This window comes from Stigmatopora argus, chromosome 17 (genome assembly GCF_051989625.1).
Source record: "Stigmatopora argus isolate UIUO_Sarg chromosome 17, RoL_Sarg_1.0, whole genome shotgun sequence".
NCBI lineage: Eukaryota > Metazoa > Chordata > Actinopteri > Syngnathiformes > Syngnathidae > Stigmatopora > Stigmatopora argus.
Genome location: NC_135403.1, coordinates 9,727,832 through 9,755,761, shown reverse-complemented (window position 1 = coordinate 9,755,761; position 27,930 = coordinate 9,727,832). Strand labels below are relative to the sequence as shown.

General features: G+C 36.8%; 3 protein-coding genes across 3 annotated transcripts; 1 reads left to right on the top strand and 2 right to left on the bottom strand.

Annotated features, from left to right (window-relative positions):
• Positions 1-5,066: 5,066 nt before the first annotated feature.
• On the bottom strand, positions 5,067-9,475 carry LOC144091993 (uncharacterized). Its single transcript, XM_077624721.1, has 3 exons — positions 8,829-9,475; positions 7,235-7,332; positions 5,067-5,954 (listed from the first exon to the last, which is right to left on the bottom strand). Exons 1-2 carry the CDS (start codon positions 9,282-9,284, stop codon positions 7,315-7,317), a joined length of 474 nt encoding a protein of 157 aa, XP_077480847.1. The 5' UTR covers positions 9,285-9,475; the 3' UTR covers positions 5,067-5,954; positions 7,235-7,314.
• A 4,397-nt stretch (positions 9,476-13,872) lies between these two features.
• snx7 (sorting nexin 7) lies at positions 13,873-19,693 on the top strand. The gene is made up of 9 exons (XM_077624229.1): positions 13,873-14,096; positions 14,957-15,139; positions 15,265-15,375; positions 15,452-15,610; positions 15,730-15,928; positions 16,753-16,952; positions 17,055-17,141; positions 17,644-17,802; positions 17,875-19,693. Exons 1-9 carry the CDS (start codon positions 14,022-14,024, stop codon positions 17,950-17,952), a joined length of 1,251 nt encoding a protein of 416 aa, XP_077480355.1. The 5' UTR covers positions 13,873-14,021; the 3' UTR covers positions 17,953-19,693.
• Positions 18,428-26,977, bottom strand: LOC144091686 (phospholipid phosphatase-related protein type 5-like). The gene is made up of 6 exons (XM_077624230.1): positions 26,496-26,977; positions 23,863-23,995; positions 22,229-22,479; positions 21,395-21,571; positions 21,158-21,283; positions 18,428-20,430 (listed from the first exon to the last, which is right to left on the bottom strand). Exons 1-6 carry the CDS (start codon positions 26,697-26,699, stop codon positions 20,401-20,403), a joined length of 921 nt encoding a protein of 306 aa, XP_077480356.1. The 5' UTR covers positions 26,700-26,977; the 3' UTR covers positions 18,428-20,400.
• Between the last annotated feature and the right edge of the window lie 953 nt (positions 26,978-27,930).

Below are 27,930 nucleotides of genomic sequence, written 5' to 3'. Positions count from 1 at the left end.
AATTGCATATTTGTTAGTCAAACACAATGAAACGAACAACTAATTGAGCGAAAATTTAATTCATATGTAAATAAGGTAACATTTTACACAAGATAAAAGTGTACGCATTTAAGAAATGGTAACGCTCATTGTTTGCATTGTCCTCATTACTTTATTTGGGTCACTCAGAGCCTTTTTTCCCCTCATTAAACAAATGACAAATTGTCATGTTATTGCCAAGATTATGTTTCATATGCTGTCATCACCATATGAAAACAGGTATACATGCAAACAGCGTTATCACAAAGTTGACAGCAGTTGACAAATTAATGGAGTTTAATTAGCATATTCAATCGGATTAAAATAACATTTACATTTTAGAAAGTGTCAATACATTTTTCCCCTGGGTGAGGGGTACTTGTATCTTTTTAGGTGTTCCTGTAATAATGTGTTAAGTGAAATATCATTTAATTATATGACTACACTTACCTGCAGTCAAATATCTCAGGTTGCCCTGTTGTATAGCTATTTAGCTGAATGTGTACTGGACTAGCTCCAAAACTATGCAGGTTTTAGGGGGGAAAAGTGCTTGATGACGCTTGTACAATCAGGCTGGCAGGTACCCCGGGCAGGATCAGTTGAAGTCAGGGTCCCATCTCGTCCTCTGGGTCCAACACCTTGAGCAAGACTATGGACTTTATGTCCAACAAGACTCAGTTTCCTTAGAGCTGCAATATTTTCAAAAATCAACAAGAAAAAGAGGCTGGGGTCCAATCAGTTCTGGTCAAAAAGAATTTATTTTTAAAAGCAGAGTGACAAATTCATAAAACAGGCTGAAGCAACATTTACACACAAATTTCAAATCCTGGAAAACTCTACTGTGGTTGGTTATTCCTGGTTGCCTTACTATAATATCTGTTATAGCTTTATTAGTGTCATATTTCCCTAACTTGAATCCAATTATTGAAGTTCAAACAAGTAGATAAATCAATCAATTGATGGAAAAGAATCATTTGATATGCAAACACCAAGTGTTCAGCCTTGGCGGAGGTCGGCTGAGTGCCTTTCTATTTGAGTGGACCATAGTTTGAAACACACATTACTGCCACTTTAAGCACTTAAGTAAATTAGCATTGACCCATGGTCAGACGGTCTACAAAGTATGAGCACTTTGAACCACGCTTTTATTGTGAAAAATGAATCTTGTCATTTCAGCATGGAGCTGTCCATTTTTCACTTCTACTACAAAATTAAAAAATGCGATTACGAAATGTTGACGGGTTACTCAATTGTTTTCTATTTTTTTATTTTTTAAGGTACACTCGACCTATGAATGAAATCCTTCAATAGCAGCGTAATGTGTTAAACTTAATAACAGAAATAAACAAAAGATGGATGGGGATTACTGAAAATCGCAAAAACTGTTATTATGTATTTATACTTTAAGTTGAGTAGCTTATTGGAATATATCGGAAAATTGATCTGTTAGCTTATTAAATTTTTGGCCTACAGAAATGAAAAACAAATAATCAGAAAGGCCTTCCCCTCGCATTTATCTTATTTTGTTTTGTCTACAATAATGTTGGAGATCGATAATAAATGGAATTTTATATGAAATTGAAATAATTATTTTTTAAATTAAGATGCTGTGCTGCCTTTTTCTGAATAGATTTTCCTTTCAGTTTTAATTTACCATATTGTCTGTATTCTTGTTGCCTATAAAATCAGCTATTTTCCCCACTGGGGTATGATATAATGAAAGGGCGAAGACATAAAATGTGTATTAGTATCTTTGTTCATTTTAAGGGAAGAGGACATTTTAAAGAGCTGTTTGTACAACAACAGCATACTGATGCAAATCACTATAAAAATCTAATTAGATTACTCTTTACAGCAACCAGTGTTTTGAACTGATATTATTTTTTGTGAGTTTAAGTATTTCTTAGGGGAGAAGTAAACAGTGCTAAATGCTTTTTGGAATCCAGTCATGATAAAATGAAAATATTACTTTCTAAGAATATCCAAATGGCGATGTTGAATTTGAACGTGTTTATATGAACCAATTAATTTTCTAATCATGAGCTTTGCATAGTCAATTCTTATTGTTGTGTTGTGTTAAATGAGTTGCAATTCTCGACATTCATTCATTTTCCGAACCGCTTATCCTCACAAGGATCGCGGGGGTCCTGTAGCATATTCTCAGCTAACAGGAATACCATGAATTGATTTTTAGCATCTTATTCTTTTTAGGAGGTTTACTACTGAACTAATAAATCAAAGGGGTTCTTGTTAATATTTTCTTTATTTGTACCACTTAACCTCGCGAGTGGGGTAGCCCAATATCTCTAAACAACATTTACGATGATTTTTAAAAGGTTATGTGTAATGGCTATAATTGTTAAATATCATCGTATATTTTTGGTGAGTGTGCGCATCTGTGTTATTTTCCATTATCTGGATAATTATACAAATCTGGTTATCATTGTTGCACATACCCAAAAGTATTGTTTCCTCATTCTTTAAATCTTAATAGAAATACAAATTCCTCATTTCCCAAATTGGTATACTTACCAAATTTAGAGCAGGAAACTCAAATTAATTAGTTCATTACTATATTAATAATAGGATCTGAGACAGTTGCATTGATGTAATATTTTTGTACACACATTAATACAACATTGCCTTTTAAATTACCCAACTCAGGATATTAAAGGAAATAAATACATTTATCTAACCATTAGATTTCCTGATGAATAAAAATGTATGTATTTTCATTTAAAAATGTACCTGGTTCATTGCTTTTCTGAAGTTGGCATTTGTTAACAAAAAACAAATTACAATATGAATGGGGAATATGAAATGATGAAAATGTTCATTCCTATTTAGCTTTATGTAATAGGAATAATCTGAACTATGAACAGCAGTGACATCCCATTGATACAGAAAGACAGAGAAAGTAAAAATTGCAGGCAAAATTACATGATTTACAGCAATTCTTGACTGTGCACATAAGTAATGCCGGCGTTAAAATAATCAATATGAGCAAACAATGCTGGATGCTGAATTGATCATCTGGGCCAATTCATTCGACATTATACACAGCAAACAAAGTGACACACACACTTAATTGGACACAGAACTGCAAACCAAATTACTAGGAATGCATTTTAAAATGTGAGGGAGTCTATATTTGTTTTGTGTTGGGGCGACTGAATATGTGGACAATTGCAGACCAAATTTTAAAATGTTAAGCATCATTCCAGATTTAGTTGATATATTTTGCCCTTCTTATATTTACAAATGATCTCTGAGCAAAATTGTGAAACATTTTCTTTTTGTGAAGATTTATGCAATTTTAAAATAGAATTTTGTGTATATGTAGCTGCATTAAAAGTGAGTCCTAAAAATATTTGGTTAGTTAACTTTTTTGTGGTCTTGATTCGGTCTTTTTGTAATTGTAAAATATTTTTTTTATCTTGATAAGTAGTATGTCATCAGAAAGATTATTGATATGACTCAGCAGAAATTATATCATCAAAAAAATTGAGTCTGACATATGACTCATCTAATCATAAAAAGGATATAACAAGATTCCGAATCTTTTAATGCATTTCGCTGTTCTAGAATTAAATCTGAGGTCAAATAACAATCAACTTTATTTAAATGTACTGAGCAAAATCTTTCGTAAATACAAATGTCAGATACTTGGGTGTATGTAACAGTTATACCCAGTGTTGGCCTGACCAATTTTAAATTGTATAATTAATTAGTTTGTTTTCTTGAAAACAACCAAAGCATTTCAAATAAATAGTTATTTATTGAGAAAAAAAATGTTGCCTAATTTGTCGTAAATGCAAAGCATATTAAAGTGAAACAAACAACTGATGCAGTGAATATTTGCCAGAAAAGGCCATAAACATTAGAATTCAATTTAGATTTTCAAATCGCATCTCTTAAATATATTAAAATATTTAGATGTTGGGTTGAAGAGTTCTTTGTGTGTTGAATAGATTTTAAATTCAGGGTGAGCATTTGTATGAATTACTTTAAGCTACTGAAAAGTCACTTTTCATATTAAAAAAAATAGTTGTAATTGAATATAAAAATATATAAACAAATTTTTATATTAGGTTTCAAAACATTTGAACTACTCTAATCATGATTATAAAAGATATATAATGTATTGTGGAAAAATTAAATCACTATCGTTTTAAACAATCTTGGGTGAGTTTTGAATAACAATAAGATTCTTTCAAAATGCTAAATCAGATTTATGGAGCGTGTAAAAAGTATTTCTTCTCACCCAGGGTGTTGAGGAAATCTCCAGCGTATCATCATGAGACGTGACATGTATGAGGACACGAGTGTCCGACTCAAGTTGATCCTATTATCTGTTTTAATGGATTTTACATGGGTGTTAAGATTCAGAATGTGCTATCAGATAGAGAGAAGAGAGGGATTCATATTCACGGTGTGTTGGCGGGTTGCAAACTGTCCTACTGCTGGTTCTGGACCATTTCAGCAAGGAGTAATTGTTTAATGCCTCGCTCTGCAATACATAAATTGAGCTGTCCAACGGTCATGGTAGATTTTGTTTGCTCGCCGTGCAAGTGTGTGCATGTGAGTGTGTTCCTTTGCGTGGCTCAGCAGAAACAACCATAATGCAAGTGTCATAAAGCTCACTGAGATAAATGGTGTTTGAGCATCCATTTGCATAAAAAGGGGAATAAACGAGCAGAGAATGGGGAGGCTAAACTGCAGCTTAGCTTGCCTCTACAATAATAAACGTGTATCGAATTGAATAGGCTGAGGCACCTAATGGGTGAATGCATACTATTAATCTGCTAATCATAAAATCTAGATTTAATCGGTTTCTATCAATACTTGTGTGTGCATTAATGAATAGTTTAAATTTTGCTTTACAGATAGATAAAAAAAAACTTGTAATATATATTATATTTGTGTTTTTCCATTTGTTTTAGGATCGTTGGGGTTCTCATTTGACCCTATTGCCACTTTTATTTTTCCAACTTAAAGTCATCAGGCCTCATCACTTTAATATTTTTTTCTTTGTCAATTTTGTGTCGATGTTTTGTTTTATTTTGGAATAATCAACACTCAAAGTTTAAATACCCTGTAAATTGCACTGATGTGTTTATAAATGTTTGTGGCTTGATTTTGGAAAAGCATTGCAAAGGCTGATAACTAGTAGCTTTAAACTGTTTTTCATCATTTCAACACCCATTGATACACTTGGGTATGATGTGACTGTTTGCATTGGTGGTGAGTTCGCCAGCAGTTGTACGAACAATTCAGTTGAAATAAGTTAACTACTCTATCTAGGGCAGGGGCTGGTTTGGATGACATTATTGTTAAATTGAATGATGCCTCTGTCGCACATATTGACCTTGTGTTTGAGTCCAACTCTTTCAGCAAACCATCTCAAAGAAGGCGGGCAGACAAACAGAAAAGAAAACAAACGATAGTTATGCCCATCACCACAAAGACGCATGCATGAAAGCAGGGAAAAAGGGAAAAAAATGCAATGATTCCAAGTTCAAAGAAGAGCCACCCAAACTACGAGTCCTCCCCAGGACGGGTAGGGTGTTGGGGTGAAGTGTGGTGAGGTGAGGTGGGTGGGTGTCAGGTGTTGGGCGAAGAGCGGACTCTCCTCGACTACGCGTATTCTTAAGCAATAACAACGTGATCCGTATTATCCACCCAAGAATACCCGTCACCGAAGAGAGTCTTTCAAAATACACTTGGGGCTAACCAGAAACCATGTGAGCAGTTCCACTGCCATTGCATCATCATCATCATCATCCCCATCACCATGGCCATCACTGCTGCCATCAGCAGCCCTTCTTCATGCTCCAGTGGTAAACAGACACAAAAACAGATTGAAAAAGCTGGTAGATGCATTGATTGAAGACACCTCACTTGCAGTGTGAGGCAAAGTTCCATCAATGGCTCCTCTGCAAAGGAGAAAATTGACAATGGTGGCATTTTCAAAATGAGGGTCATTTCAGAATTGGAAGACATTTTCTCTATCCCGCTCATGAAATTTCAAATCGGCTATCTACAAAATTTGGGAAAATGCACGTTATTGTGTGCAGACTGAATTTACTTCTCGTTGGAGGAAGAAGTGATTTCTACATACTGTTTAAAACCCCAAGTACCTCTTGAGCGCCTCCTAAAACAGCCCAGTTATCTTGTCACTCTCCTGTGATAACTAGCATATCAAATATAACAGATCAAAATAAGCTGTAAAAAACCTTTTAGAATGATTTCTTTCATGATATTCTTGGATTTTTCCAGCATTCTTTATACCCACACATATTTCAAATAGTTTTCTGAAGTAGTTTTGATAGATATTTGCCAAAACCTTGAAAGACCTTTTTACCGATTCAGGACAAGAGAGGAAAAGGGGAGAGATGAGTCTCATCAAATATAAATCTAATTAAATCTAATTGCTTTAAAGTTTTTATTTATCTTATTCTTTACTAAGTTTTAGTGCATAATTGAGTGCACAACTGCATCCAAGTGACCATATTTTTAGAAAGTCAGTTGTTCTTGACTTGTTAGCATAGCAGCTAACACAGGTAGCATGTGACAATTAGCGAAGCTCGTTAGAGTTGATTTGGAGCCTTGCTACTTGCAACTACTTGCTACTTTTAATACTGGAGAGATTTTTCAAACTAAAATACTTAGTATTTACCCTTTACTTGAGCAAAAACTCTAAAATTTGCATTTATTTGCTAAGCCTTAAATTAATTTATGTTACTGTAATAGGAGTAGGCCTGTAGTAGGCCTAAAAAAGATCAAATATGACCATATTTACTTAATTGGATGATAATTTTTACACCATGTTTTAATGTTTGTTGAGTGTCTCAAGAGAATTGGTAGAACTTGACGTAGGTAATCCAACATGTTTCCAATGAGTAGATGTAACATTATAGAATGGTTAATGAACGATTTGACCCGATGACCTGACATAATTACTTTAGAAAAAGAATAGTTACATTTTTAAAATTGTTGATCCAATTCTGGAATGACCCATGAACTAGCAGTGTGCGTGTTGAGCAGGAACAGAATTAAAATAATAATAATAAGAAGAAGAAGAAGAAGAAGGAAAATGAAGCACAAGAGGTTGGATTTCTTGAATCTCTCACTTCTGGAAATTTAACTGAAGGTGAGAGTGTAATGACGGCAATGTGGAGATAAAGATGCTAAATTCCAACAGCAAGGCCCTTACCTGAACCACAGCCAGATCTGCTTCCGTTGGTGACCTTTGGCTTTCACGGCTACTGTTGTTGCCACTGTTGCTTGGCCCTGTCATAATGAGAACTGGGGCTGTGGGTCGGGATAAGGAAATTATTGGTAATGGGGGGTTGGGTGTCGGAGGAGGGGGTTCACATGTAGGGTGGGGGGCATGAGGTTAGGGAGGTCAATCCAGGAGCTGCTTTGCTGTGATGGTGGGCCCATGCGCTCCATGATCAAGAGCAACCCCTTCCCTTCCAAGGCCCCACAACACTAGAAATTACTACATGGATCTATACATATTATACAGATGGGAGGGTGCAGCACATGCAGTAAACAAATTAGTTGGACTAAATATCTAATCATCCTTTTCACTGTTAGAATTTCACCGTAATTTACATGCCATTTCAGCACGTGACGCTCTAAGATTTTTTTATTTCTAAACTGTTCATTTAAAAGCATGATTATGATCCCCTCACATTCAAAGAGATTTAACAAACAACACATCTATAGCTAATTCATATTTTATTAACGAATTCGAAATATCATCTCTTTAGAGTGACATCATCACTTTTCTTTTTTTAAAATGATTCAAAAGCAAATGAGTTGACATTATGACTCAAAAGGCCTTAAAATGTGATCCAAAGCTGCAAAGGTTAGACTATTGGGAAATGGGAAATATATGGTATTTTTTCAAGTATGCCGCTGAAACTTAATGAGCTAATATGCGTTCCTCTCTTCCTCTTTTTCTCCACTTCTTAACAATAATTTTTATTTCCGTCACCGTAACGTCGCAGAAGACACACACACACACATACACACAATTACCTAATATTACACACTGCTCATGTATATCCAGAGCCCAAAACGGTAAGAAACCCCCACCCACCCACAGACTGCAGAGACAAGATTTACCACCCGCAGCCATACAAACACATACTCAGCTAGTGTGGCCCAACCCAGAGCATCTGCAGGAAGAAAAAAAAAACCTAAGGGCGCCAGCGTAGCGAGGTGAGAGATCCTTTCCCTCGCTTCTCCCTATCGAACAAGCACATGAGCCCCGATTCAAATTCAGAGGTCGTAAAAACCAAGTAGTATTGATTATTCAGTGGAAGCAACCAAAGACTCGTCCGATTACCATGACAGCTTACAGCTACCGTCAAATCAAAGACTAAGAATAGTCCTTTCCCATTGCTTTTTTTTACAGCCGCATTCAACAATTTGTAGTACCACAGGTTGTCAAAAACGGTGTCTTAATACACATAAAGAAGTTCAATGGGAGTGGCATGCCTCTCACCCAGCTGTTTCTGTGGGTGCGCGTGATTTATTGGCTTTTACGTTTTCCTCATGTTTTAATGTACGAGACACTATCCTCTTTATCTTTATTTTTTTCAATGTTTAATACGAATTATACAGAGAAACGAGTTAGGAAACATGAAGCAAAAACGACTAGTTGTACATAATTTCTTTGAAAAGTACAAATTGCTACATTCCTAAAGTTGAATGAAATTCAGGAAATGTTTGATATTTAATTTGAAATCTCTCCAGCGAAGGAGAAGCATAGGTCAAGTCAGTTGTTGGCCTCTTACCCGCTTTTTCTTGCTTTTTTTCTGTAACCCGGGGTGTTGCCTCTCCTGGCGCGCCTCTAAAATTCCCTCCCCTTCCTGCGCTCTTTCAGCCTGACGCCTTCCTGAGGGTCCGTGGTAAACTGGGAGGTGGTGATCTCCCTCCCCCTCCCAGTTGTAGGAAGAGCTCCCTGAAAAGAAGGAGGAGGTTGATCCCAGTAGGAAACGGAGGATGCGGCGCTGGACCGACTGGTACTGATGCTGCCGAGCCGAGATGGCAAACAAAAGCGGTCCTCTTCCGCCTCCTCCTCCCTTCTTCCCTCCTCCGGTCCGTCCGTTCAAGGAAAGAAAGCTGGTTGTTTTTTCTCTCTCGCAAACGAAGCGACGAGCCGGCGGGGCCAACGAAGGAGCGGAGGGCAGACGTGTTGAGAGGAAGAAAGAGAGAGAGAGATATGGAGAGCATGCGGTGTGATGAGGCATAAGAGAGAGATGGAGCGGAGAGAAAGAGATACGGAGGTAGAGATGGACAAGGGGCGGGAGGACCGATGCAAAAGAGGAGGAGAAAGACAGATAAGACGTGCTGCGGGGACGTATGAGAGAAAGAGAAAGCAGACAGGAGATCTATAAAGCGAGAGAGAGGGTGAATGAGGGGAGATTGCAGTGCCAACAGTTGTTCAATAGACTCTCTCTCTCTTTTTCTCTCTCGCTTTTTCTCTCTCTCTTTCTCTCTGGCTTACTCACACACACACACAATAAATATATGCATTTACATTCTATTCTTCCTCACTCCAACACAGTCACACCCTCTTACACGCCCTTGCTCCCGGTAATGGGGGATTATTTGCTGCCTTGTGTGTTTTGTGTCCTTAACATCATGGGGAGGTAAAAAAATATATAAATAAATAAAAAAAGAGAACGTTTTGGGGAAAAAAAGAAAGAAAATGATTATAACGAATGTGATAATGAGAGGATGAAGAGGGAAATGGAGTTATCCCCCAAGTGAATTGATGAAAACACAAAGGGCCCAAGAGTGGGGGTTGCTGCAAATAAACGTAGGGGCAATTAACGGTATGGGGCGGATTGTCACATTTTGGACATTTATTTCGACGTGCCATTAGAGTTGAATCAATAAATAGAAATTATTTGCATATCTTCTTGTTCTCTGTTGCTTGTATTTGTAAATCTATTTAGCTATTGATGGGGAATTAAAATAACCTGTTGACAGAGTAGGAATATGAACTGAATGAAACACTCACACATAGCATCCAATCAATAATTAAAAAATATATATTTCTAAAACAAATTCTACATTCAGCAAGTGGGTTAATGGACGGTAATGTTTTTTTCTGCAATCAAAAGAGCTTTAGTGTTTTATTTGTTTTGTCCACATCAGCTCTTCTGAAGGCAAATACCCAAAATTAAACAAAATAATCTCTGAAACAAAACCAATGGAGTAAATGCAGTGAATCCAATTATTCGACTGTGATGTAAAAACCTACTCAATACTCGGATTATGTAATTGCCTGAGTCATTTTTGATTAACTGCTACAATATCAATGAAAAAGAAAAGATCATTGTTTTTCTTTAAAGATTTCCTGCCATCTAGAAGATTTGTAACCCTTAGAAAGGACATGTTTTTTCTCTCTCCATCTCTTCTTTCTTTTCATTTTTCGTCTTGGATTTAAAAAAAAATCTGCCTGATACTTGTGAAACAAAGGAATCAGGTTTAAAATAAGCAGTTGTTCATGGTTTTGCACTGCCCCCTTATGGCAAATGTTTGTTAGATGCTCAGAGGATGGAATATTGGTTAAAACCACAGTTTGTGCTTTTGTAGTAGGTCTAATAACAGGAAATCTCACAAATAATAGCATATTAACATACACACATGCAAACATTAATTCTACACTTACTAATTTCAACTGTTTCCCTTGTCCACCATCATATGATTTATTTAGTCTAGTTGAACCATATAAAGTACTTTTATAAGATTGATTTGTGTGGTGTGTTTAGTGTGAGCCTTTAATGGGTAATCAGAGGCCTGAAAAGAGTATTTAGAAAGTATTGCTGAGGAAAACGATTTACTCTTTAATAATGTAGTATTTTGTTTTAGTTTAAATGTAAATTTAGTGAGACATTTGCAAATCAATGCTCGAAATTATCAGGCATATCAACAGTTTATTTTTGATTATTTGTTTGTTTTGTTTTGTTTTCAAGAGAGTATTGTTGGGATTGAATTAACAATCACGAGGGAAGAAATCTGAGTAAATAATATCAGCACATGGTTAAAATATAAAAAGTAGAGGGGAGAATGTTTAGAAATTCTAGTCGTGTTTTGTGCAACTTGTGTAGGTCATGAGGTTATTTAGCTCTCTTCTCTATTTTACGACTTTAGGTGAATCTCAAAAGCTGTACAATATTCACATATCACTTTTACAACAGTTCCAGCTACATTTATTCCTTAGACAACACAGATTTTTACAACACTGACTTAAAAGTCTGTTTCTGTATTATGTGCATGGACTGAGATTTGATATCACTAATTTTTTTTCCAAACTGACGACAATCTGCCGTTCCCATCATTAGCTCTCAAATTGAGTCAGTGTGAGTCATCAACCAGATCCAGCATGAGACCATTAAAATTGAAATGCTCTACCTTAGTGCTACATAAAAAGACCATATGAAACCCTTTTATAATTATATACCTGTATAGCATTCTATCTACTCAGCGGGAACAACAATATACGGAATTAATTTGCAGGGCTTTTTTTTTTTGTTGCTTCAACCTATTGTTGCTAACGATGGCGTATTTCTTCCTGAAGACCTCAGTACTTCACAGCATGTTGCAGAGGAGCCTGGGGCTACACTAAAAGTGTGTACTACTCTACCTCCACTCTGCAGGGAAATGGCGTCTATCATCAGAGTGATGGCCACTATTTGAGGAAAATACAGTCATATGACTATAGCCCCATAAATGGGACAGCTCTGATTACCTAAACAAATAGCATCCGCTATTTAAATCCACAGAAAGGTTTTCATTGACAGCTTGCATAACAAAAGGTCAGCGATAGGCTCAGCACTACTAATTAAGTCCAATTGGTGAATGTCAGCTCCACAAAGGGCAATGCTAATCCACACAGTGCTGCCTAAATAAGAATCTTTGTGTGTGTGTGCGTGTCTTTGTGTGATGTGAAAAAGGGATTCATTATTATCAGAACTCGGCACCATCAAAAGTTTATTTTTAATTTTTATACATTTTTTTATTTAAAAAAGGTTGTTTCTCTTTATACTTTAATCTGAAGACTGACTTCACTTTGTTTGACACAGACACAAGCACAAAGTTTTTATAGTTTAATTACTAACCTGTTTAATTGTCATTGTCTTTCTAATTTTTCCATCATTTTATTTGAGAAATTGAAATATTTCCCAGGGGTCTTCATTACGTGTCTGTTTACTCCCAACTTGAGAATCCATTTCCAATTTTGAATCATCCAAATTACAGAAAGCAGGAGAGATGAAAGAATATTGCTTTGGGTTAGAGTTGTGTACACTGGGGAGCAATGCGTATCACTCACTAGGGACCCGGATGCATTTTTAAGGAATTGGGAGCAAATCCGGATCCATCCAATTACACTCAGTTTGGTTCCAAATCAGGGTCCAAAATCCCACCGACATAAAATAGACAACATTCCCCAAAACAAGCAAAGCTTTCCGTCAAAACTGGAGAAATAAATTCACGTGTGTGCATGCGTCTGGTTTTAAAATTGTCCTCTGAAGAGTTAATTTGATTTGCTCACTTAAAAGGAGCGTTTCCAATCGTCGCTAATACAATTTAGTTGTATTGCGTGCGTTCAAAGACAGCAGCCTCTCTGGTCTTGTGCTTGCACTACCTCGTAGGAAAATGCAGTCACTATGGGCCTTGAAAGAGCGGAACCTTTTTGAAAAACACCAACAAACTGTTATGAAATAACAGGGAGATAATGTGGTGGTGTGGTGTGGTGACCTTTAAACACACGCCGCTGCTACATCCCAACTAGTGAAAACCCTGACCTTTGTAAAACCATTACAGGAGACTCTAATCTGAAAGGTTGAAGAGCGATACGCGCACACGTCGGGTTGACACAATAACGCACATTCTACCTTGACGTTAGATGTATGTGTGCACGGGTGCATATATTTGCATAACATATATGCACGAAAAGAAGCAAACTCAAATGCAATTTTATTTTTATTTATTTGTATTTTTTTACATGAAAGGAACAAAAACGAGAGGGGATTTTCTCTTTTGTTTGCCTGAAACGCTGTCCATCACCTGAGTTATTCGTTTTTGGTTGGAAAATTGCTTATTTCAAATCCACGCCACATCAGGTGAGCATTGTATTGCTCTTTGTTGTTGTCGTAGATGGGACGAGAACAGGCGATTTCAGTGGATTTATTTTGGTTATTCTTGTGATTTTTTTAGGACATGTGTCTTTCAAAATGCATTGTTATTTCAAAATGGAAATTTGCATCACAACTGGAATTAATGCATTTTTTTATCCTTTCAGTACATTCTTCTTTTTTACATTTATATAGCAACATGCTCGGAACCCATCATTTTAATATGACATAGTTGGCAAAATCATGTCAACTATAGTATATGCTTCTTGCAGAAAAAAAATTATACATTTAATTTCCAGTGGTCAACTCCAAGTGACACAGTAGAAGGCTATTTGCATACCCAAAGAAAGAAGACAATCCATCCAAAAACAAAATATAATATTTAAAAAAATCTGATATTTACCATAATTATGAAGAATATCAATACATCCAAACATACAAGAAGACTGAGCTTGTGCAACATTGACATCTTTTGGTGTGTCATTGGTAGTTGGAATTTGATACATATGTCAACTAATGGGAATTTTTTTTATTAAAAAATAAGCAAACAAAGATCTTTATTATTCTGTATGCAATCTATGGAGATGAAATTAACATCATTCGCCGCTAGAGGGAAGCAGAGAACTGTTAACAACCCAGTAAACGCACAATAAGAAAGCTTTACATATCCGGTTGCCATGATCTTGCTTTTATTTTGAAAAATGTGCTCCCATTTAAGAAACAAACGAAAGAATATCGGATCTGAAGGCTTGTTTCCCGTTTTATTCCTGTTGTTATTGTTGCGTAGAAGTTGAGGAAGTTTATCCCTGGCCTCTCACTCATTCATAATAAAAGTGTGAGATGAGTAGTCAGGCGGTTTTGTCAAAAGACATGTCAGATCTCGAGGAAGAAGAAGATTTGGAGGTGTACAGCAAGGTAAAGTAAAACTTCCTGACTTTTTGAAAGTTCCATTTGTAAATTGTGACGTGGATTGGGCTGTTCCAAGGAAATCTCGTGACGAATTTGCAGAAAACTTGTCTGTCTTAGTTCATTTTTAGCACCGATCGCTCGTTTTTTGCAGTGAAAACGTGCACGTTTTGAATCAGAAGACAGGCTCACCTTTGTACTTGAATTTTAAATGACATTTTCCTACTCGTGTCTGTTTAGCAATTACTTGACCCAGTTTTCTTATTCTAAACGTTTCGTCTCGTCGGAGATTCCTAAGCAGGCTGCAATGGACCAACATAAAAGTTGCAGGAATTGTGTGTAGTTCACTTTACCGAAACTAAACACATCTGCAACATGTATTTTTCTTTTTTTAAATGGATTGTCCATCGCAATACGTTGCAAGAATTAGATCACAAAATAGAATACCACTCAGCCAAAACTTTTTTTAAATTTATGTCTTGTTACTCACAATGCATGTAATTGTATTTTCCATTCATTAATTCATTATTCTGAACCGCTTATCCCAAAAGGTTCACGGGGGGTGCTGGAGCCTATCCCAGCTAACTATGGCTGAATCAGTGGCCAGCCAATCACAGGGCACAAAGAGATGGACAACCATTCACGCTCACACTCATACTTAGGGGCAATTTAGAGTGTTCAACCAGCCTACTCTGCATGTTTTTGGGATGTGGGAGGAAACCGGAGTACCCGGAGAAAACCCACGCATTTCCGGGGAGATCATGCAAACTCCACACAGTGAGCACTGACTTGGGATCGAACCCACGGCCCCCAGAACTGTGAGTCTGACGCGCTAACCACTCTGTTGCCTACTTGTGTTTTTGATTCAGAAATTATTACTGTCAGATGGGGTTCCAATGCCCAACTCGCCCAGCTCCATGGTCAACCAGTACCAACTTGATGAAGATGAACAGCAGACTGAAAGCACAAAAGACTTGTTTGTTATAGTTGACAGTCCAGAAAGTCACGTAACGGCTATCGAGACCTTCATCATGTACAGAGTTGCGACCAAGGTAAAAGGAGACACCACACCTAACACGTCACCCTGACTTTTATTATGAAAGGGGCTCGACATTTGGGCATTGCTTCACTTACTCGAGGAACAAAGTTGAAAATGCATTATGATTTTTCTTGCTAGACTACAAGGAGTGAGTTTGACTCCTGTGAATTTGAAGTACTCCGGCGTTACCAGGACTTTGTTTGGCTACGCAGCCGACTGGAAGAAGACCACCCGACCCTCATTGTTCATGTATGTTCAAAAAAAACTTTGAACTCCTGCAATTTGACTCTTACATGTGAAATGAAAAAGTCTGCTCTTCCCCCAGCCTCTCCCAGAAAAGTTTGTGATGAAGGGCATGGTAGAGCGCTTCAGTAATGACTTCATCGAGACCAGGAAGAAAGCACTGCATCGCTTTCTCGACAAGATCGCCAACCATCCAATCATGTCATTTAACCAGCACTTGAAACTCTTCCTAACTGCTCAGGTATTAGACAAACTCAAGCTGTTGAATATGGTAAAGAATATGGCCGAAATGCATAGTACGTAAAATAAAATACAGAGATTCAGTGCAAACAAGTTTGAAAACATTGGATCTGTCTGCAGGATTTCTCATCTCAAAAGAAGCAGGGTCCAGGTTTCCTGAGTCGAATGGGTGACACTGTACGAGCGGTAGCCCACTCAGTGTGGGGCATCAAGAGCCGTCCGGAAGAGTTCACACATATGCAGGAATATGTAGATAACTTTGGCGGCAAAATCTCGTCCGTCGACAAGGTTTCGCAACGGATCATCAAGGAACAGCGAGGTAATTTGGGATCTCGAAGAAGCCGACGAACTTCAGTCAAATCAGTTCATACAACTGCTATTCCAATTGCAATGAGTGAGGAAAGACAGCCAACTTGTAGTAATAAACTCAATTTAGTCATTTCCGACAGAAAACATTTCTGTAGTTGGAAATCTGAAAAGCACATCAACAGTTAAATGTCGAGTACTAAAGGAAGAAATAAGTCATTGTACTATGGCTTTGGAACATTTGAAACAATTCAGTGCCTTGTTTTGCCACCAGAGGGACCACCCGTACAACAGTTTGTCCTTGTTTTAAAGACACTTGGACACTTATTTTGACAATGTCTTTAAATGCAACACAATGAAGTATCACTTTACAAATATGGTGACCTCTGCCTTTAAATTCCCGATTGCTTTTTTTATAGAGATTAAATTCATTTTTCTGTTGGCTCATCAAGTGGAAAAAATAGTAGGGAAAGAAATGGCAAAACTGAAAATGATTGGAGACATGTCCCCATTTTTCCCCATTTTTAAATATTAATTTTAGCAAAGGACAATCAAGGGCAGTAAGAAACAATTTCCAGTCACCGTGTTGACTGAAAAAAAAGACAGAATTTGTCTCACTGTTCCGAACTTTTGGCAAGAAATGGAAAGAATAAATAACATTTACAGTCAACGTTCACAGAAGTTGGAATATATTCTATATATATTTAAATAACTGCATATTTAATTCGATAGCCACATGCACCACTGCAGTCAGAATGCAGCGACTTGATATCACTCAAATATTCTTGACATATCTGAATGTATTTCTAAATATGTATTCAACATGTTGTTACACAGAATATATGGATGAGCAAAAACAGTATGGACCCCTCTATAGCCAATGGGCAGATGTCGAAGAAGAGCTGCATGACCCATTAAAACACGTGGCCAACTGTGTGGAGGAATGCAGCAAAGAAACAGAAAAGCAAATCAACCATCTCTCTGAGATCTTGGTCCCCGCTCTTCATGAGTATGTGCTCTGTGCTGATGTACTAAAGGTGAGTTGGGACATGTACTGTATCCCATACATAACTGGGCAATGAAGTACTATGAACCACCCCATTTGGACATAATACTCTTCTCATTCTCATTGATTTTAGAGTGTGCTAAAACGGAGAGACAATATCCAAGCTGACTTTGAGAGCAAAAATGAGGCTCTTGTATCCAAAAGAGCGGACCAAGAAGTTGTAAGTGCTGTTTTGGAAGCATCGATTCTTCATAACTTCTTTATCTGATTGTATTTATTTGTCTGTTGTGAGTTTATCTATGGGAGATTTTTTTTAATACAAAATTGGTTGGTCTTTAAATGTAGTTTAAAATAATCCTCGTGTCATTACCAATTGTAACCAGGAGAGGGTAGTCAAACTCGTTTAGAAACAATATTGCCTGAGGAAAGCATACCCACTCTCACGTTTTCTACTATAAATCGCCTTGCTCAAAGCTGTAATATAATATTGGGTGTACTATCACAACTAGGTCCATGTTCTTGGAAAGGAGGTACAGTAATTCAAATAATACCTAGAGCAATAGGTGCGTTTATGTTGTTATACTATGACCTCGATACTTCCATATTTATACGTATATGACCAGGCTATGTATATGTTACGTATTGGAAATACAGTTGTACTATGAGGACACAAAAGTAAGAACTTACATAAATGTAACTTATTCTTTGCTTGTACGTTTTAGGGTCATCTGGAGAAAGAGGTGGATGCTCTGACAGATCGAATGGAATTTGCAAACAATGCGTTGAAGGGAGATTGGATTAACTGGAAAAACAAAACAAGGGATGACCTCAAGTCAGCCTTTATCTCAACTGCTGATAACAATATAGAATGCTATGAAAAGGTGAGCTTTATATTCAGTTTATACTTTTTTTATTTTATTTTTTAAAGTCCTTACTATTATCCACATTTGCAGTGTCTCGCAGTGTGGGAATCATTCCTCTTGTCTCAAAAGAGAGATCCCATTGAACATGAAGATGAAGAAACTTCATAAAATGTGAAGCTGATTTTTTTTGCCATGAATGGTCTCTAAGGTACTGTATTTCCATTCATATCAAATTCCTGCTAAATATATAAATCCTTGCAGGTGGTTAAAAAAAAAATCAAATATTTCTGGTGATTAATGTTCATCTCCAAAATTGTTTTGTGAATGAAGTAGCAACATTTATTATTTCTACAGTGCAAATCCGCCATATTTGCTCTATACTGTAATATGTTATACTACTTTTTTTTACATTTTTCCTTTTTATACGGAAAAGAACTGACAACCGTGAAGTTTATCTTCAGAGATCATTTGACTCGCAATGATACTAAGCTGCACATTTTGATTTCTTAAATACTTGCTTAAACTATCTGCAATGCACAACTTAAATTCCTCAAAAATAATTAATAAATGATGGATAAATGACTGTTATATTGTAAGCATGTGTAGCAATTGAACTGTAAATGACACTCGATGACTTGAGACATTTTATGTAATTAAAATGTTTTATTATCCCATATTTTAAAGTGTGTAAAAACATGGGATAACGTGGGTTACAAGAGGAACATGAATGCAAAAGGATCCTTTTGAAACAACTTTCACTGGTTGCTGAAACAATACTAGGAATATAACTATACACGATATGAGAAGATATATCATTTCTGAATCCAATATCGTCATGGAGAATATTGAATGAACAATTAATATCACCCGTATAACAACATTTCGGCAAAGTAACATTGAATAATGAGGTGCTAAATAATGAAGGGATCACTCAAACAGTGCTTGGTCCTAAAAAAATAAAAATGCACAGTAATTGTTGAAATGTAACTTAAAGCATGTCTGATATGCTGAACTGTTAATCAGGTACAATTCAATTTTCACTTTAATATTTCAATAACTTGTGCTACTTACACATTAATTCAAATGTTCTGCAAGTCTCTTTTTAGGCTATGGTGACCTTTAAATTCACAACCTGAAAGGTTAATGCTTTATAATTAGTTGTAGTATTTTTAAGTACTTTCATATACGTGTATATTTATAGTGATTGCTCGTCTAATGTAGTTTGTTATGAAAGTGAGGTTGACTTGTTAATTCTACAATAGAAAATCTCAATCAGGTATTATAAGTTGAAATGATTGTATTGAAAATTAAATTATTTTATGGCATTTCCTATATATAACCGAACCACGAAAGTCATCTAAAAATACTTTGATATAACATTTTGAAATGATTAAATCTTAACAGTACTGTTTGCACTTATGTATCACCATTTTACCAAAAAAATAAAAAAACATATTGTATTAGATGTGAATCTAATCTACGCCAGAAAGTGTGTGTTCTGCCAAGACAGATAAAACTAAAATGTTTCTTAGTTCAAGTTTGAACATTATCTTTGGAAATACATTTTTACTTATTAGTTTGCTTCTGCAACATTTCTTTTTCATTATAAAACAATAATTTTGGTATCAGGTTCCTGAGATTTCAACTAATCACCCGACTGATTCAATAATTGCTTGGAAAACAAAACAAAAGAGTGTAAACTATAATCTTTTTTGCATTGGAAACTGCAATTTTCGTACAAATCCTAAAACTATAGTCCACAGAAAAAATTTATGAATATGATTGTGCAACATGCCACCTTATTGATTATCTTCAGCAAATTTTCTTGGCAATGCTATTCAAAGCAAAATGTGCTCAGCTCCTGATGTCATCTCAAATCTCTTTTTGAATAAATATAATTTGATAATTATTATTGTACCGTACCATACTATACTATTTGGTTTTTAACCTGAGCTAACAGTAAACAAAGAAAGAGGTGTGACCTCCATTGTAATGTAAACTGTACCTTTTGTGGAGTTTAAAATGCATTCTGATGAAATTCCATATTTGACCAGATCTATGAAACAAATTGATCAGAAAAAAATCCTACCAGAAAAAAATTAAACATTATGTACAGATATCCCCAGCATATTTGTGATTCCAATGATCAGTATCCTCTGAAAAACAGTTGCTTTTTTTCTTTTTTTTTTTCAAACCCAGGCCACCCTGTTTCTCTCTTTCAGGCATAAAAAAATCAAATAACCACAAAAAAAGAGAGATTCTTTGAAGCATGAAACTTGGCTGCAATTTGCTTTCATTCCAAACCCATTAATGTATGTTAAAAGGAGCAAAATTATCCCATTCATAGAATGATAGTGGCAATTTTACCATGAAAGGACGATAAATATAAGTTGTGAGAGTCTGATAGTGACTGATATTCAGTGCATAGATTAGAGGCATGTTCATTTTCTTCACTTGATAAAAGCTGTACATAGCAACCACCTGATTAAAAAAAAAGATATATTACTGAACACCGACACAGAGAGGAAATTGGGTTTAGAGCTGCACTTGGGCTAACTGGATTGAACTGTGAGAAATGGGGATGTCCCTCGTGTCTGCAATGCTGCTGGCCCCTTGTCATGTGACCTCAGCAAAAGTGATGTGATTCTACACAAGAGGAAGAGAAAAAAATGTTATACAATACATAAGAATATCAGGGATTGCACTGTTGCTTGTTTTCTGCTATGAATCTTGGATTGGATCTTTACAAGGCGATTTTGATAATTTTATTGCATCTATCTATTGTTACATAACAACAATATTATCCAGTCTTTTTTTATGAATATTAATAAGAACAGGGGGATGTTTCTTTCATCCTGTCATTTTGTTTAGTGTGCCCAGTTTCCCTCCAAGGCTTCCTTGCTGAGCTATTTTTAGCCTGGTTATTTTCCACCGAGCTTTCCACTGCTGAGTTAATGCGAGGAGGAGTTTTTTTTTTTTGCCTCATCTTCACACAAATGAATTTTTTTTCCACAGTTGGACTCAGAAATGAATGTTTTTCTCAGTCCACCATAAGTCCACTGAATTGGCATCTTTTTAGTCTTTTTAGAAGGATGGAAAAGAAAAGTGGTGGATGTCTTGCTGTTAAATCGGATCTGTTGAACTCTGTTCTTAGCTTCTGGGTGTCTATTTTACTAGTGATCTTACAGAAGATCATCTCTAAAAGAATTGAAATAAACGAGTGAGGCAAATGTCACTGCATTTTTTAATTGGTAGACAAACCATTTGGATTCTTGGATAATCTCTCGAACAATTTGTTATCTTTTGTCAAGCAAATTGTTATTGTAGACTTTAGTTTGCCGCTTCCCTCATTTGTTGAAATGTTTGTACTGACCTGTGAGGCAATGTACTTTTCCAGAGGATGACCCATCCCCAGAATGGTCGTATTTACTTGCATTTCTACTGGCGTATCATCATTCAGCAACAACTTCCCTTTGAAATAATGTACAACGCATACAACCTAAGAAGAGGACAAAATCATGGTGAGTCCTGGTTGAATGGATGAGAACTATAGTTGATCATATTGTAAGGAGGACTCCCGATTCACGTTTATTTTGGGGGATGACCTCACCAAGAATGTGGCAATGGCAGTGCCAATCAGGAAGCCAGCAATGACATCCGACCAGTGGTTGCGGTACTCAGCGATGCGATTAAGTCCGGTGAGGAAAGCCAGAAACACCATGGCGAGGGACAATAGTGGCTTAGCGAGGCGTGTGCCTTTGAGCTGGACTGTGCATGTCACATACATCTGAAAGAAAGGTAGAAAAATACATATATCCACACATTCAAATCAATCCATTTTAGATGGGTGTAAATAACTCATGAGTATACATTCTGCAAGAACAGTAAATTTGAACTGTGGTTTGTTATTAACATGTTCATGTGCGCACCATCTGATATCCGTGACCATGTTTACGTAATCCACACACACCCACATAAGGCAGGAAACAATTTAAGGTGGTAATTCAAAGAGACGTTATTCTGCAATAACATTGTGCAGTGACACTTTCCTTCTTTTTCTGGTTTTTATGTTGCCCACTGCTGTCACATTTAATCCGAGTTTCCATCCGGTGTTTCAAACTATTCTTACACTCCGTGACAGAACTGGAGATTTCCGAAAAGTGGAGAAACTCTGGCTTGCTTTAAATGTTGGTCAAGTTGTGGAATCTCCCAGTGGATTGTCTCAAATGCCAATTCTGTGTTTTTGCCACTTTTCTGCCAACTTTAGAAGCGACTTTGCGATTTTATCGCATATCATCTGTGAGATGTGCTCATCCTAGAAGCCCCCAGGCTATACTTATGAAATGGAGTCGAGGTGCGTGCGCTTTCAACTAAAATAGACCCTGAATGTTAGTTAGATTCAAAAGAAAAGCAAGAAAGTGGCAAGCAGCATCAAGAAACTCACAGCTAGGTAGAGTGCGGCATATATGCTGAGAGCAGCCTCTTTGGAGGGGAAGGTTTTGCGGGCATGCAGGATTTCATTCTGGTTTCCCGTGCAGGCTTCTTGCTGGCTGATATAGCGAAGAGACTTATGGCACCCCAATGCCGTGTAGTTTGGTTTGCAGATGGTCATGAAATAGGGTGCCAGGTTTCCCGTCACTACCTGGCCGGCGTTGACGAAGATGTCGACGATGAAGAGGCCAAAGGTGTAAACTCCTGGTGAGAAGAACTGTTTTAAAATACTTAAACATAGAAAGAAAGCTGCCATCAACAAAAATGATGAGTACAATTTTAATTTATTTTCACCAGCTAGAATTATTAAATGATTTTGAATCGATTTTTTTTTTAGGATGGTGCAAATCAGCTGCTAGCCAGATATCACGTTTGTTTTATTCTTCCCAAAATATGTCTGTTTTGAATCTTATCAAATGAAATTCCCCCAAAATTCTACATATATTCCAGTGCGACGTATGTTTTTTTTCCCTTTTCATTTATCATTTTTTAGCTAGTGCGACTTATAGTCCGAGAAATACCTTAGTGTATATTTACTATACTGTACTAACATTGAAATCATTTCATTTGAAAGCCTTTTATATTGAAATCATAAAATTGATTTGCTAGCTTCAGGGGATAAGCATAATTCCTTCCATCATTTTCTTGTCAAGAAATGCGCCCACTTCTCTGTCTATTGTTTAGATAGCACATCTTCTTCATCATTGTTTGTCAGAGCAGCGATGCAGATGTAGACAGGTCCATTTTAACAAGCATTAAATGGATTTTGTCAACCACCGTGTGACTCAGTTGCTCCAGAGGCTCATCCTTCTAATTCTGTCCCACTTAAGACCCCACCCCACCACCACCACAAATGTGGCGGTGTGGGTGCATTGTGTTTTACGGATGACTGCTGATTTGTAGCTGGCCATCCTTCACCTAGGAAATTGCTTATTAGGGCATAAACATAATTTGGCTCAGCTGATTAAATAAAACGACACGAGCACTACATTTCCTTCACAAATAGTAGACATCAAGTGTAACTTGTAGAACTCTTTGAAATTCTTTTTCTTGAAGCACAGTTGTTGACCCCATCCTTTTTTTTTTTTAAACCTAGGCACAATGATCAAAGCCAATTCCAGGTGTAACAAAAGTTTTTAGATAAATTATAAAACAGCCACACTGTGCTGAGAGTCACCATGAAATATGCAGTTAATGCAAATTCCAGTACGAAGAAAAGAAAAACGTAGGTCACCATTATGTGATCACATATGCACACTTAAGTATGTCATGTTAAGTATTCATTTGAAACCTTTTTACATGTGCAATGATTAAACACTCGTTTTAAATAAACATGAACAGGATATACAAGTTATGATTTATTTTAAAAGGGTGTATATTCTTTTAACACACATTGACTGAAATGTAGATAAACATTAAACAGCTAAATTAAGCCTGTAAATCATTTTTAGTCAGCCATATGATATGATTCCAGCCAAAAATCCCTAAGGTTTCGCGTAATGGGATTTTATACAAGAGTGAACACTACAAAATTCAGATAATTTTCTAAATTAGACCTTGTATAAAAATCTAAAGCGCGTCACGTACCGAGGAAACGAAAGGTCCTGCGCACTAGTGGGTTGAGATAACAGCAGTCTCCTGTGGCCACCGTCTTCTCTGAATTATCAAACTCTTTTGATGTATACTGGACCAAGAATAGCACCGTCTCTGTTATTGTGATCTGGCAATGAAAGTCATACAAAAGACAGCATTTTCATTAAGACATTTTAATGGAAAACAAAAAACTGCTACTTGACTAAGAAAATTAATAATCATAGTAACATAATCTAATGGGGGAAATCTGGGTTAGTATATGCATTGAACAGGAGCATCAAAATCTTAAAACAGTGTACAAAACACTAGGCTGTATTGTATAGTATATGTTAGGTTTTTCAGGCAAAAAGCATGTGATAGGACAGTAAAAAAATCTCAGTGTTACATCATTTGTAGAAGGAAAATTGTGTTTTAGCAAAGAAGACATTAAAACATTACACACGGAAATGTGCTCAAGTCCATTGACGTGACAGTCACTGAAAGCCTGAGTTTCTAGATACTCTATCCACTTAAGGATACAATTCTCTCTTTTCCTCTCACTGGCAACACATAATATACAGGCGCATCCACATTGTCTAATCACAAGTACTAAGTGCATCGCTTCAGCTATTCTGTGTAAAACAATGTGTCCCTAAGGGACATTTTACAATGTTTATGAACAAGTAAGTCACCAAGATACACCCATGTGGCTAAACACGTGTGATCATTGCTGACCTAAACTGAAACAATGACTTAAACTTGTGCTTAAATTTTAGCCTCCAGGTTTAGATTTTTTTATTTTTTACTTTCTTGGAAAATAAAATGCAAAAGATAAAATGTTTCAATCCAAGGCTGAGAATATAGCAGTCACATTTGAATACTTCCTTGCTCAATGTATGCGATAGCCGCCGGGTATTTTTTTAGCAGCTGCTGTGACTAAATAACTAGGGAAATGGGAAAGTGGATGAAGGTCAAGTGTATTTAATGACATCTATTAATCCTTAGTAATCAAAGTTCTCTTTAAAACATCAGCACCAGGATGTTTTGGGAAGGTGCGGACTGGAAAGAGATGCTTAGAGTCAAAGTGGGAGCTGCTGGCGTGATGGATTGTGAATATTTGGACCGCTTATGAACTGTGTGCATAAACTGCTCTCAAGAGGCTCTGCTCAGGGTTTTATTTATTTTTTATTTTTGCTGAGCTCCATGTTTGCTGTAAAATGCAACATCGATGCTGTCAGCGGGTTGAGCTCATCAAACACCATGAAAAGCTATAAACTTTTGTGCCATACTTAGACAGTATAAAGAAAAGCATTGCCGTTGACATCCTTGCAAAGGTACTCTGATCTTATGTGCTGTTTATTTATGGTGTTTATGCTCCATCTGGCAATGCCTCTGCCGGGTTGTGTTACTTCCGTATATGAAGATTAATCATCACTATGCTTGTTTTCAAGGTACAATACTTTCAGATAATTGAAATTGGTGGAACTAATGAAAGCGTAGTCAAAAATGTAATGTAGTGTTAGTCGCATGTGTTTCTTTTAGAGATGGCTGGTCATGCTGTGATATTTGGCTGGATTCAAAGAACTCAAATGATGAGGAATATAAAATTCCTTGTGGGGGTTTTTAGGGAGGGTGAGAAATCATGTAATACGACATCTGTAAGATGTTTTTGACCCGAAAACAGCACCAATGCAGAAATTGTTGATGTTATAGTGATGATGTGTGAGTTAGCTCATCACAAATTCTCTTGTATTACCTGTAACTTGAGTACCTGCCAAATGAGTGTGTGCTGCTGGTCACCACTGGGAGAGGATTTCATAACAAATCATTATTTTTGTTGTCTTCTGCTTCAGTTTTAGTTTTCAATTGAAGTGCTGCATATAGCTTTTGAGCATTCAGAGACAAGGGTTCAGTGTATGTGTCAAAACATTGTCTCCGAGGTATAAAACTTGGCTGTTAGGGTGTATTCACACCTGCCAGTTGGAGTGCACAAATCCTGCATAACAGCCATGATTATTCTCTATAATGTTATTTTTGGGCTTAAGTGCCAGCTATATAACAACTTTTATTGCTCTGCAACAGTTTTGCATTGCACCAGTCAGATTTTGATTTCAGCACCTCAAAATGACAAAACAATAAGTGTTTGTATCATTGTAATCATTTTGTGTTGACCACTGTTATTAGAAAAGGGATATAAATAAGTGGACTGAGGAAATGTAAAGATATGATTACCTTAATTTTTATAGTGATAAACAATAAAGTCATAATAGATTTCATATTAGTAGCTGATTTTACTGTTTCACCTTGTAGGTTTCATTTATTTCATTTATTTTAAGAATGTAAACGGACAAATTCCCCTTGCCATAATTTAAGCATATTTTTTAAATTTAATACTATCATCCCCAGATTTAAAAAAAATGTGTTTCATGTATTCAAGCTTAGAAAATTAGTCAGGCTTATACAATAAATAACACCACCAGAAATATACTAAGCTCTCAATCACCTTGTTCATCATCATTCCCCCAGGTCCATGTCTATTTTCAATGGCATTTTACAGGATCATTTAAAAAGACAAATCCAAGACATTTAATCTCATGTGAACCATGTTATCCAGCTCAATTGATTTTATTAATGAAGCACAGACTCACCAGCAGTGTGGGCAAAACCGCTACTACAGCGTACAGTAGCATGGGTGGGATGGCGCTGTGGTCCTCCGGTCCAAGGTAGGGTTTAGTATAGGTAGTATCGTAGCAAAAAAATCCCTGTACATGCACACTGAAGGTATCAGTGTACTCAAAGTAATAGGCTAGCATGACAGTCCCAGCCATGATTACTAACTGAAAGTACAACATGATGCACACGTGCAATTTCAGACATTTAATTTGAAAAGAATTCTATTTCCTCCTCTCTTCTATCCAGCATCCCCCTCCTCCATTGAGGCATCGGTACATGGCGGCTCAGCTTCACGTGACGAGCCCCTCTTGTGCTGATGGCTCCCCAACCCTAATTTGCTCTGCCTCTCTATAACCAGTGAAGGCGTGTGGGGGTTGGGGGAAAAGGCAGGGGCTTGTAGACGAAGGGAGGGAGAGCGAATGGGTGTGTAGGAGCATGTAAAGCATTTTCAAAGTGTGTAATGCATGTCCAAAGGAGGATGCTTTGACCATGATGGCCACCGCCCACCTGCTTAACATGTGCGCTGGAGAGAGAGGGAGCTACAGAATGAGAGACAGAGACCATGTAGGGGATTCTACGCTTTGGGAAAGTATCGGTTATCAAAGGAAGACAAATCATCTGCTTTCAAAGCCCAGCAGGATTTCCTCCTGTCTTCGGACTTGAGCAATATGAATGAATCATTTCCCAGAGAAGGCACCGAGAGAACTAGAGGTCTTGCTACTTGTCATGCAACCAGCAGAAAGAAACTGTCAGAAAATTCAGACTGGAGAGTTCCGTGAGGAAATCACTACTGGGACAAAAACATATTAGCATTCCTCACATTTGGAGAAATATTAGGTGAAGAGATAAGACTCATTTTTGTGGTTGATTATTCACGATTCATTCAATAAGACTCATTATCCAACAATGGAAATATTAAAACATCCTGATAATGTACAAGTCAAAGATCAGTGACCTATACTTCCTGTGCTGTGAATATTTTCAATGATATAAAAAAATGGATGGTGACCTCTCTGTTTATGTTATCGATCATAGATTATGAAAAGAATAGGGGCCATAAATTAGCTCAAATGATTATAAATTAGGTGTAAAAGCATTGGTTGAACGACAAGAAATGCCTACACAGTGTTTTGGACCATTACTATGCCAAAGGCAGCAGTATGACCCAGATACAAGGAATTCATCAAACAACAAGGCATGCAAAATCACCCAGGCTAACAGGCTCACATCACATTGAAAAGCATATCAATAATTTCTCACTCCACACAAACTACATCAAGATATTCTACCACCAACATAAGATCCCAGAGAAACATCATGATTTTTTTTCCCCCAAAGCACAATTTGACAAAAATATAACCGGAGTCAAGGGCGAATGATGTGTGAATAATAATGAAAAGTACCAGCTAA

What these genes read in the sequence shown, in the direction of transcription:
- LOC144091993 (XM_077624721.1), bottom strand. Translation starts at nt 9,284, where the DNA reads ATGCCTCATCACACCGCATGCTCTCCATATCTCTCTCTCTCTTTCTTC.
- snx7 (XM_077624229.1), top strand. Translation starts at nt 14,022, where the DNA reads ATGAGTAGTCAGGCGGTTTTGTCAAAAGACATGTCAGATCTCGAGGAA. An exon ending in TGTACAGAGTTGCGACCAAG is followed by an intron (nt 15,140 to 15,264) that starts GTAAAAGGAGAC and finishes TTTTCTTGCTAG; the next exon opens with ACTACAAGGAGTGAGTTTGA. An exon ending in TCTGTGCTGATGTACTAAAG is followed by an intron (nt 16,953 to 17,054) that starts GTGAGTTGGGAC and finishes CATTGATTTTAG; the next exon opens with AGTGTGCTAAAACGGAGAGA.
- LOC144091686 (XM_077624230.1), bottom strand. Translation starts at nt 26,699, where the DNA reads ATGTTGTACTTTCAGTTAGTAATCATGGCTGGGACTGTCATGCTAGCC. An exon ending in CGGTTTTGCCCACACTGCTG is followed by an intron (nt 23,996 to 26,495) that starts GTGAGTCTGTGC and finishes TTTCATTGCCAG; the next exon opens with ATCACAATAACAGAGACGGT. An exon ending in ATGCCGCACTCTACCTAGCT is followed by an intron (nt 21,572 to 22,228) that starts GTGAGTTTCTTG and finishes CCTTTCTTTCAG; the next exon opens with ATGTATGTGACATGCACAGT.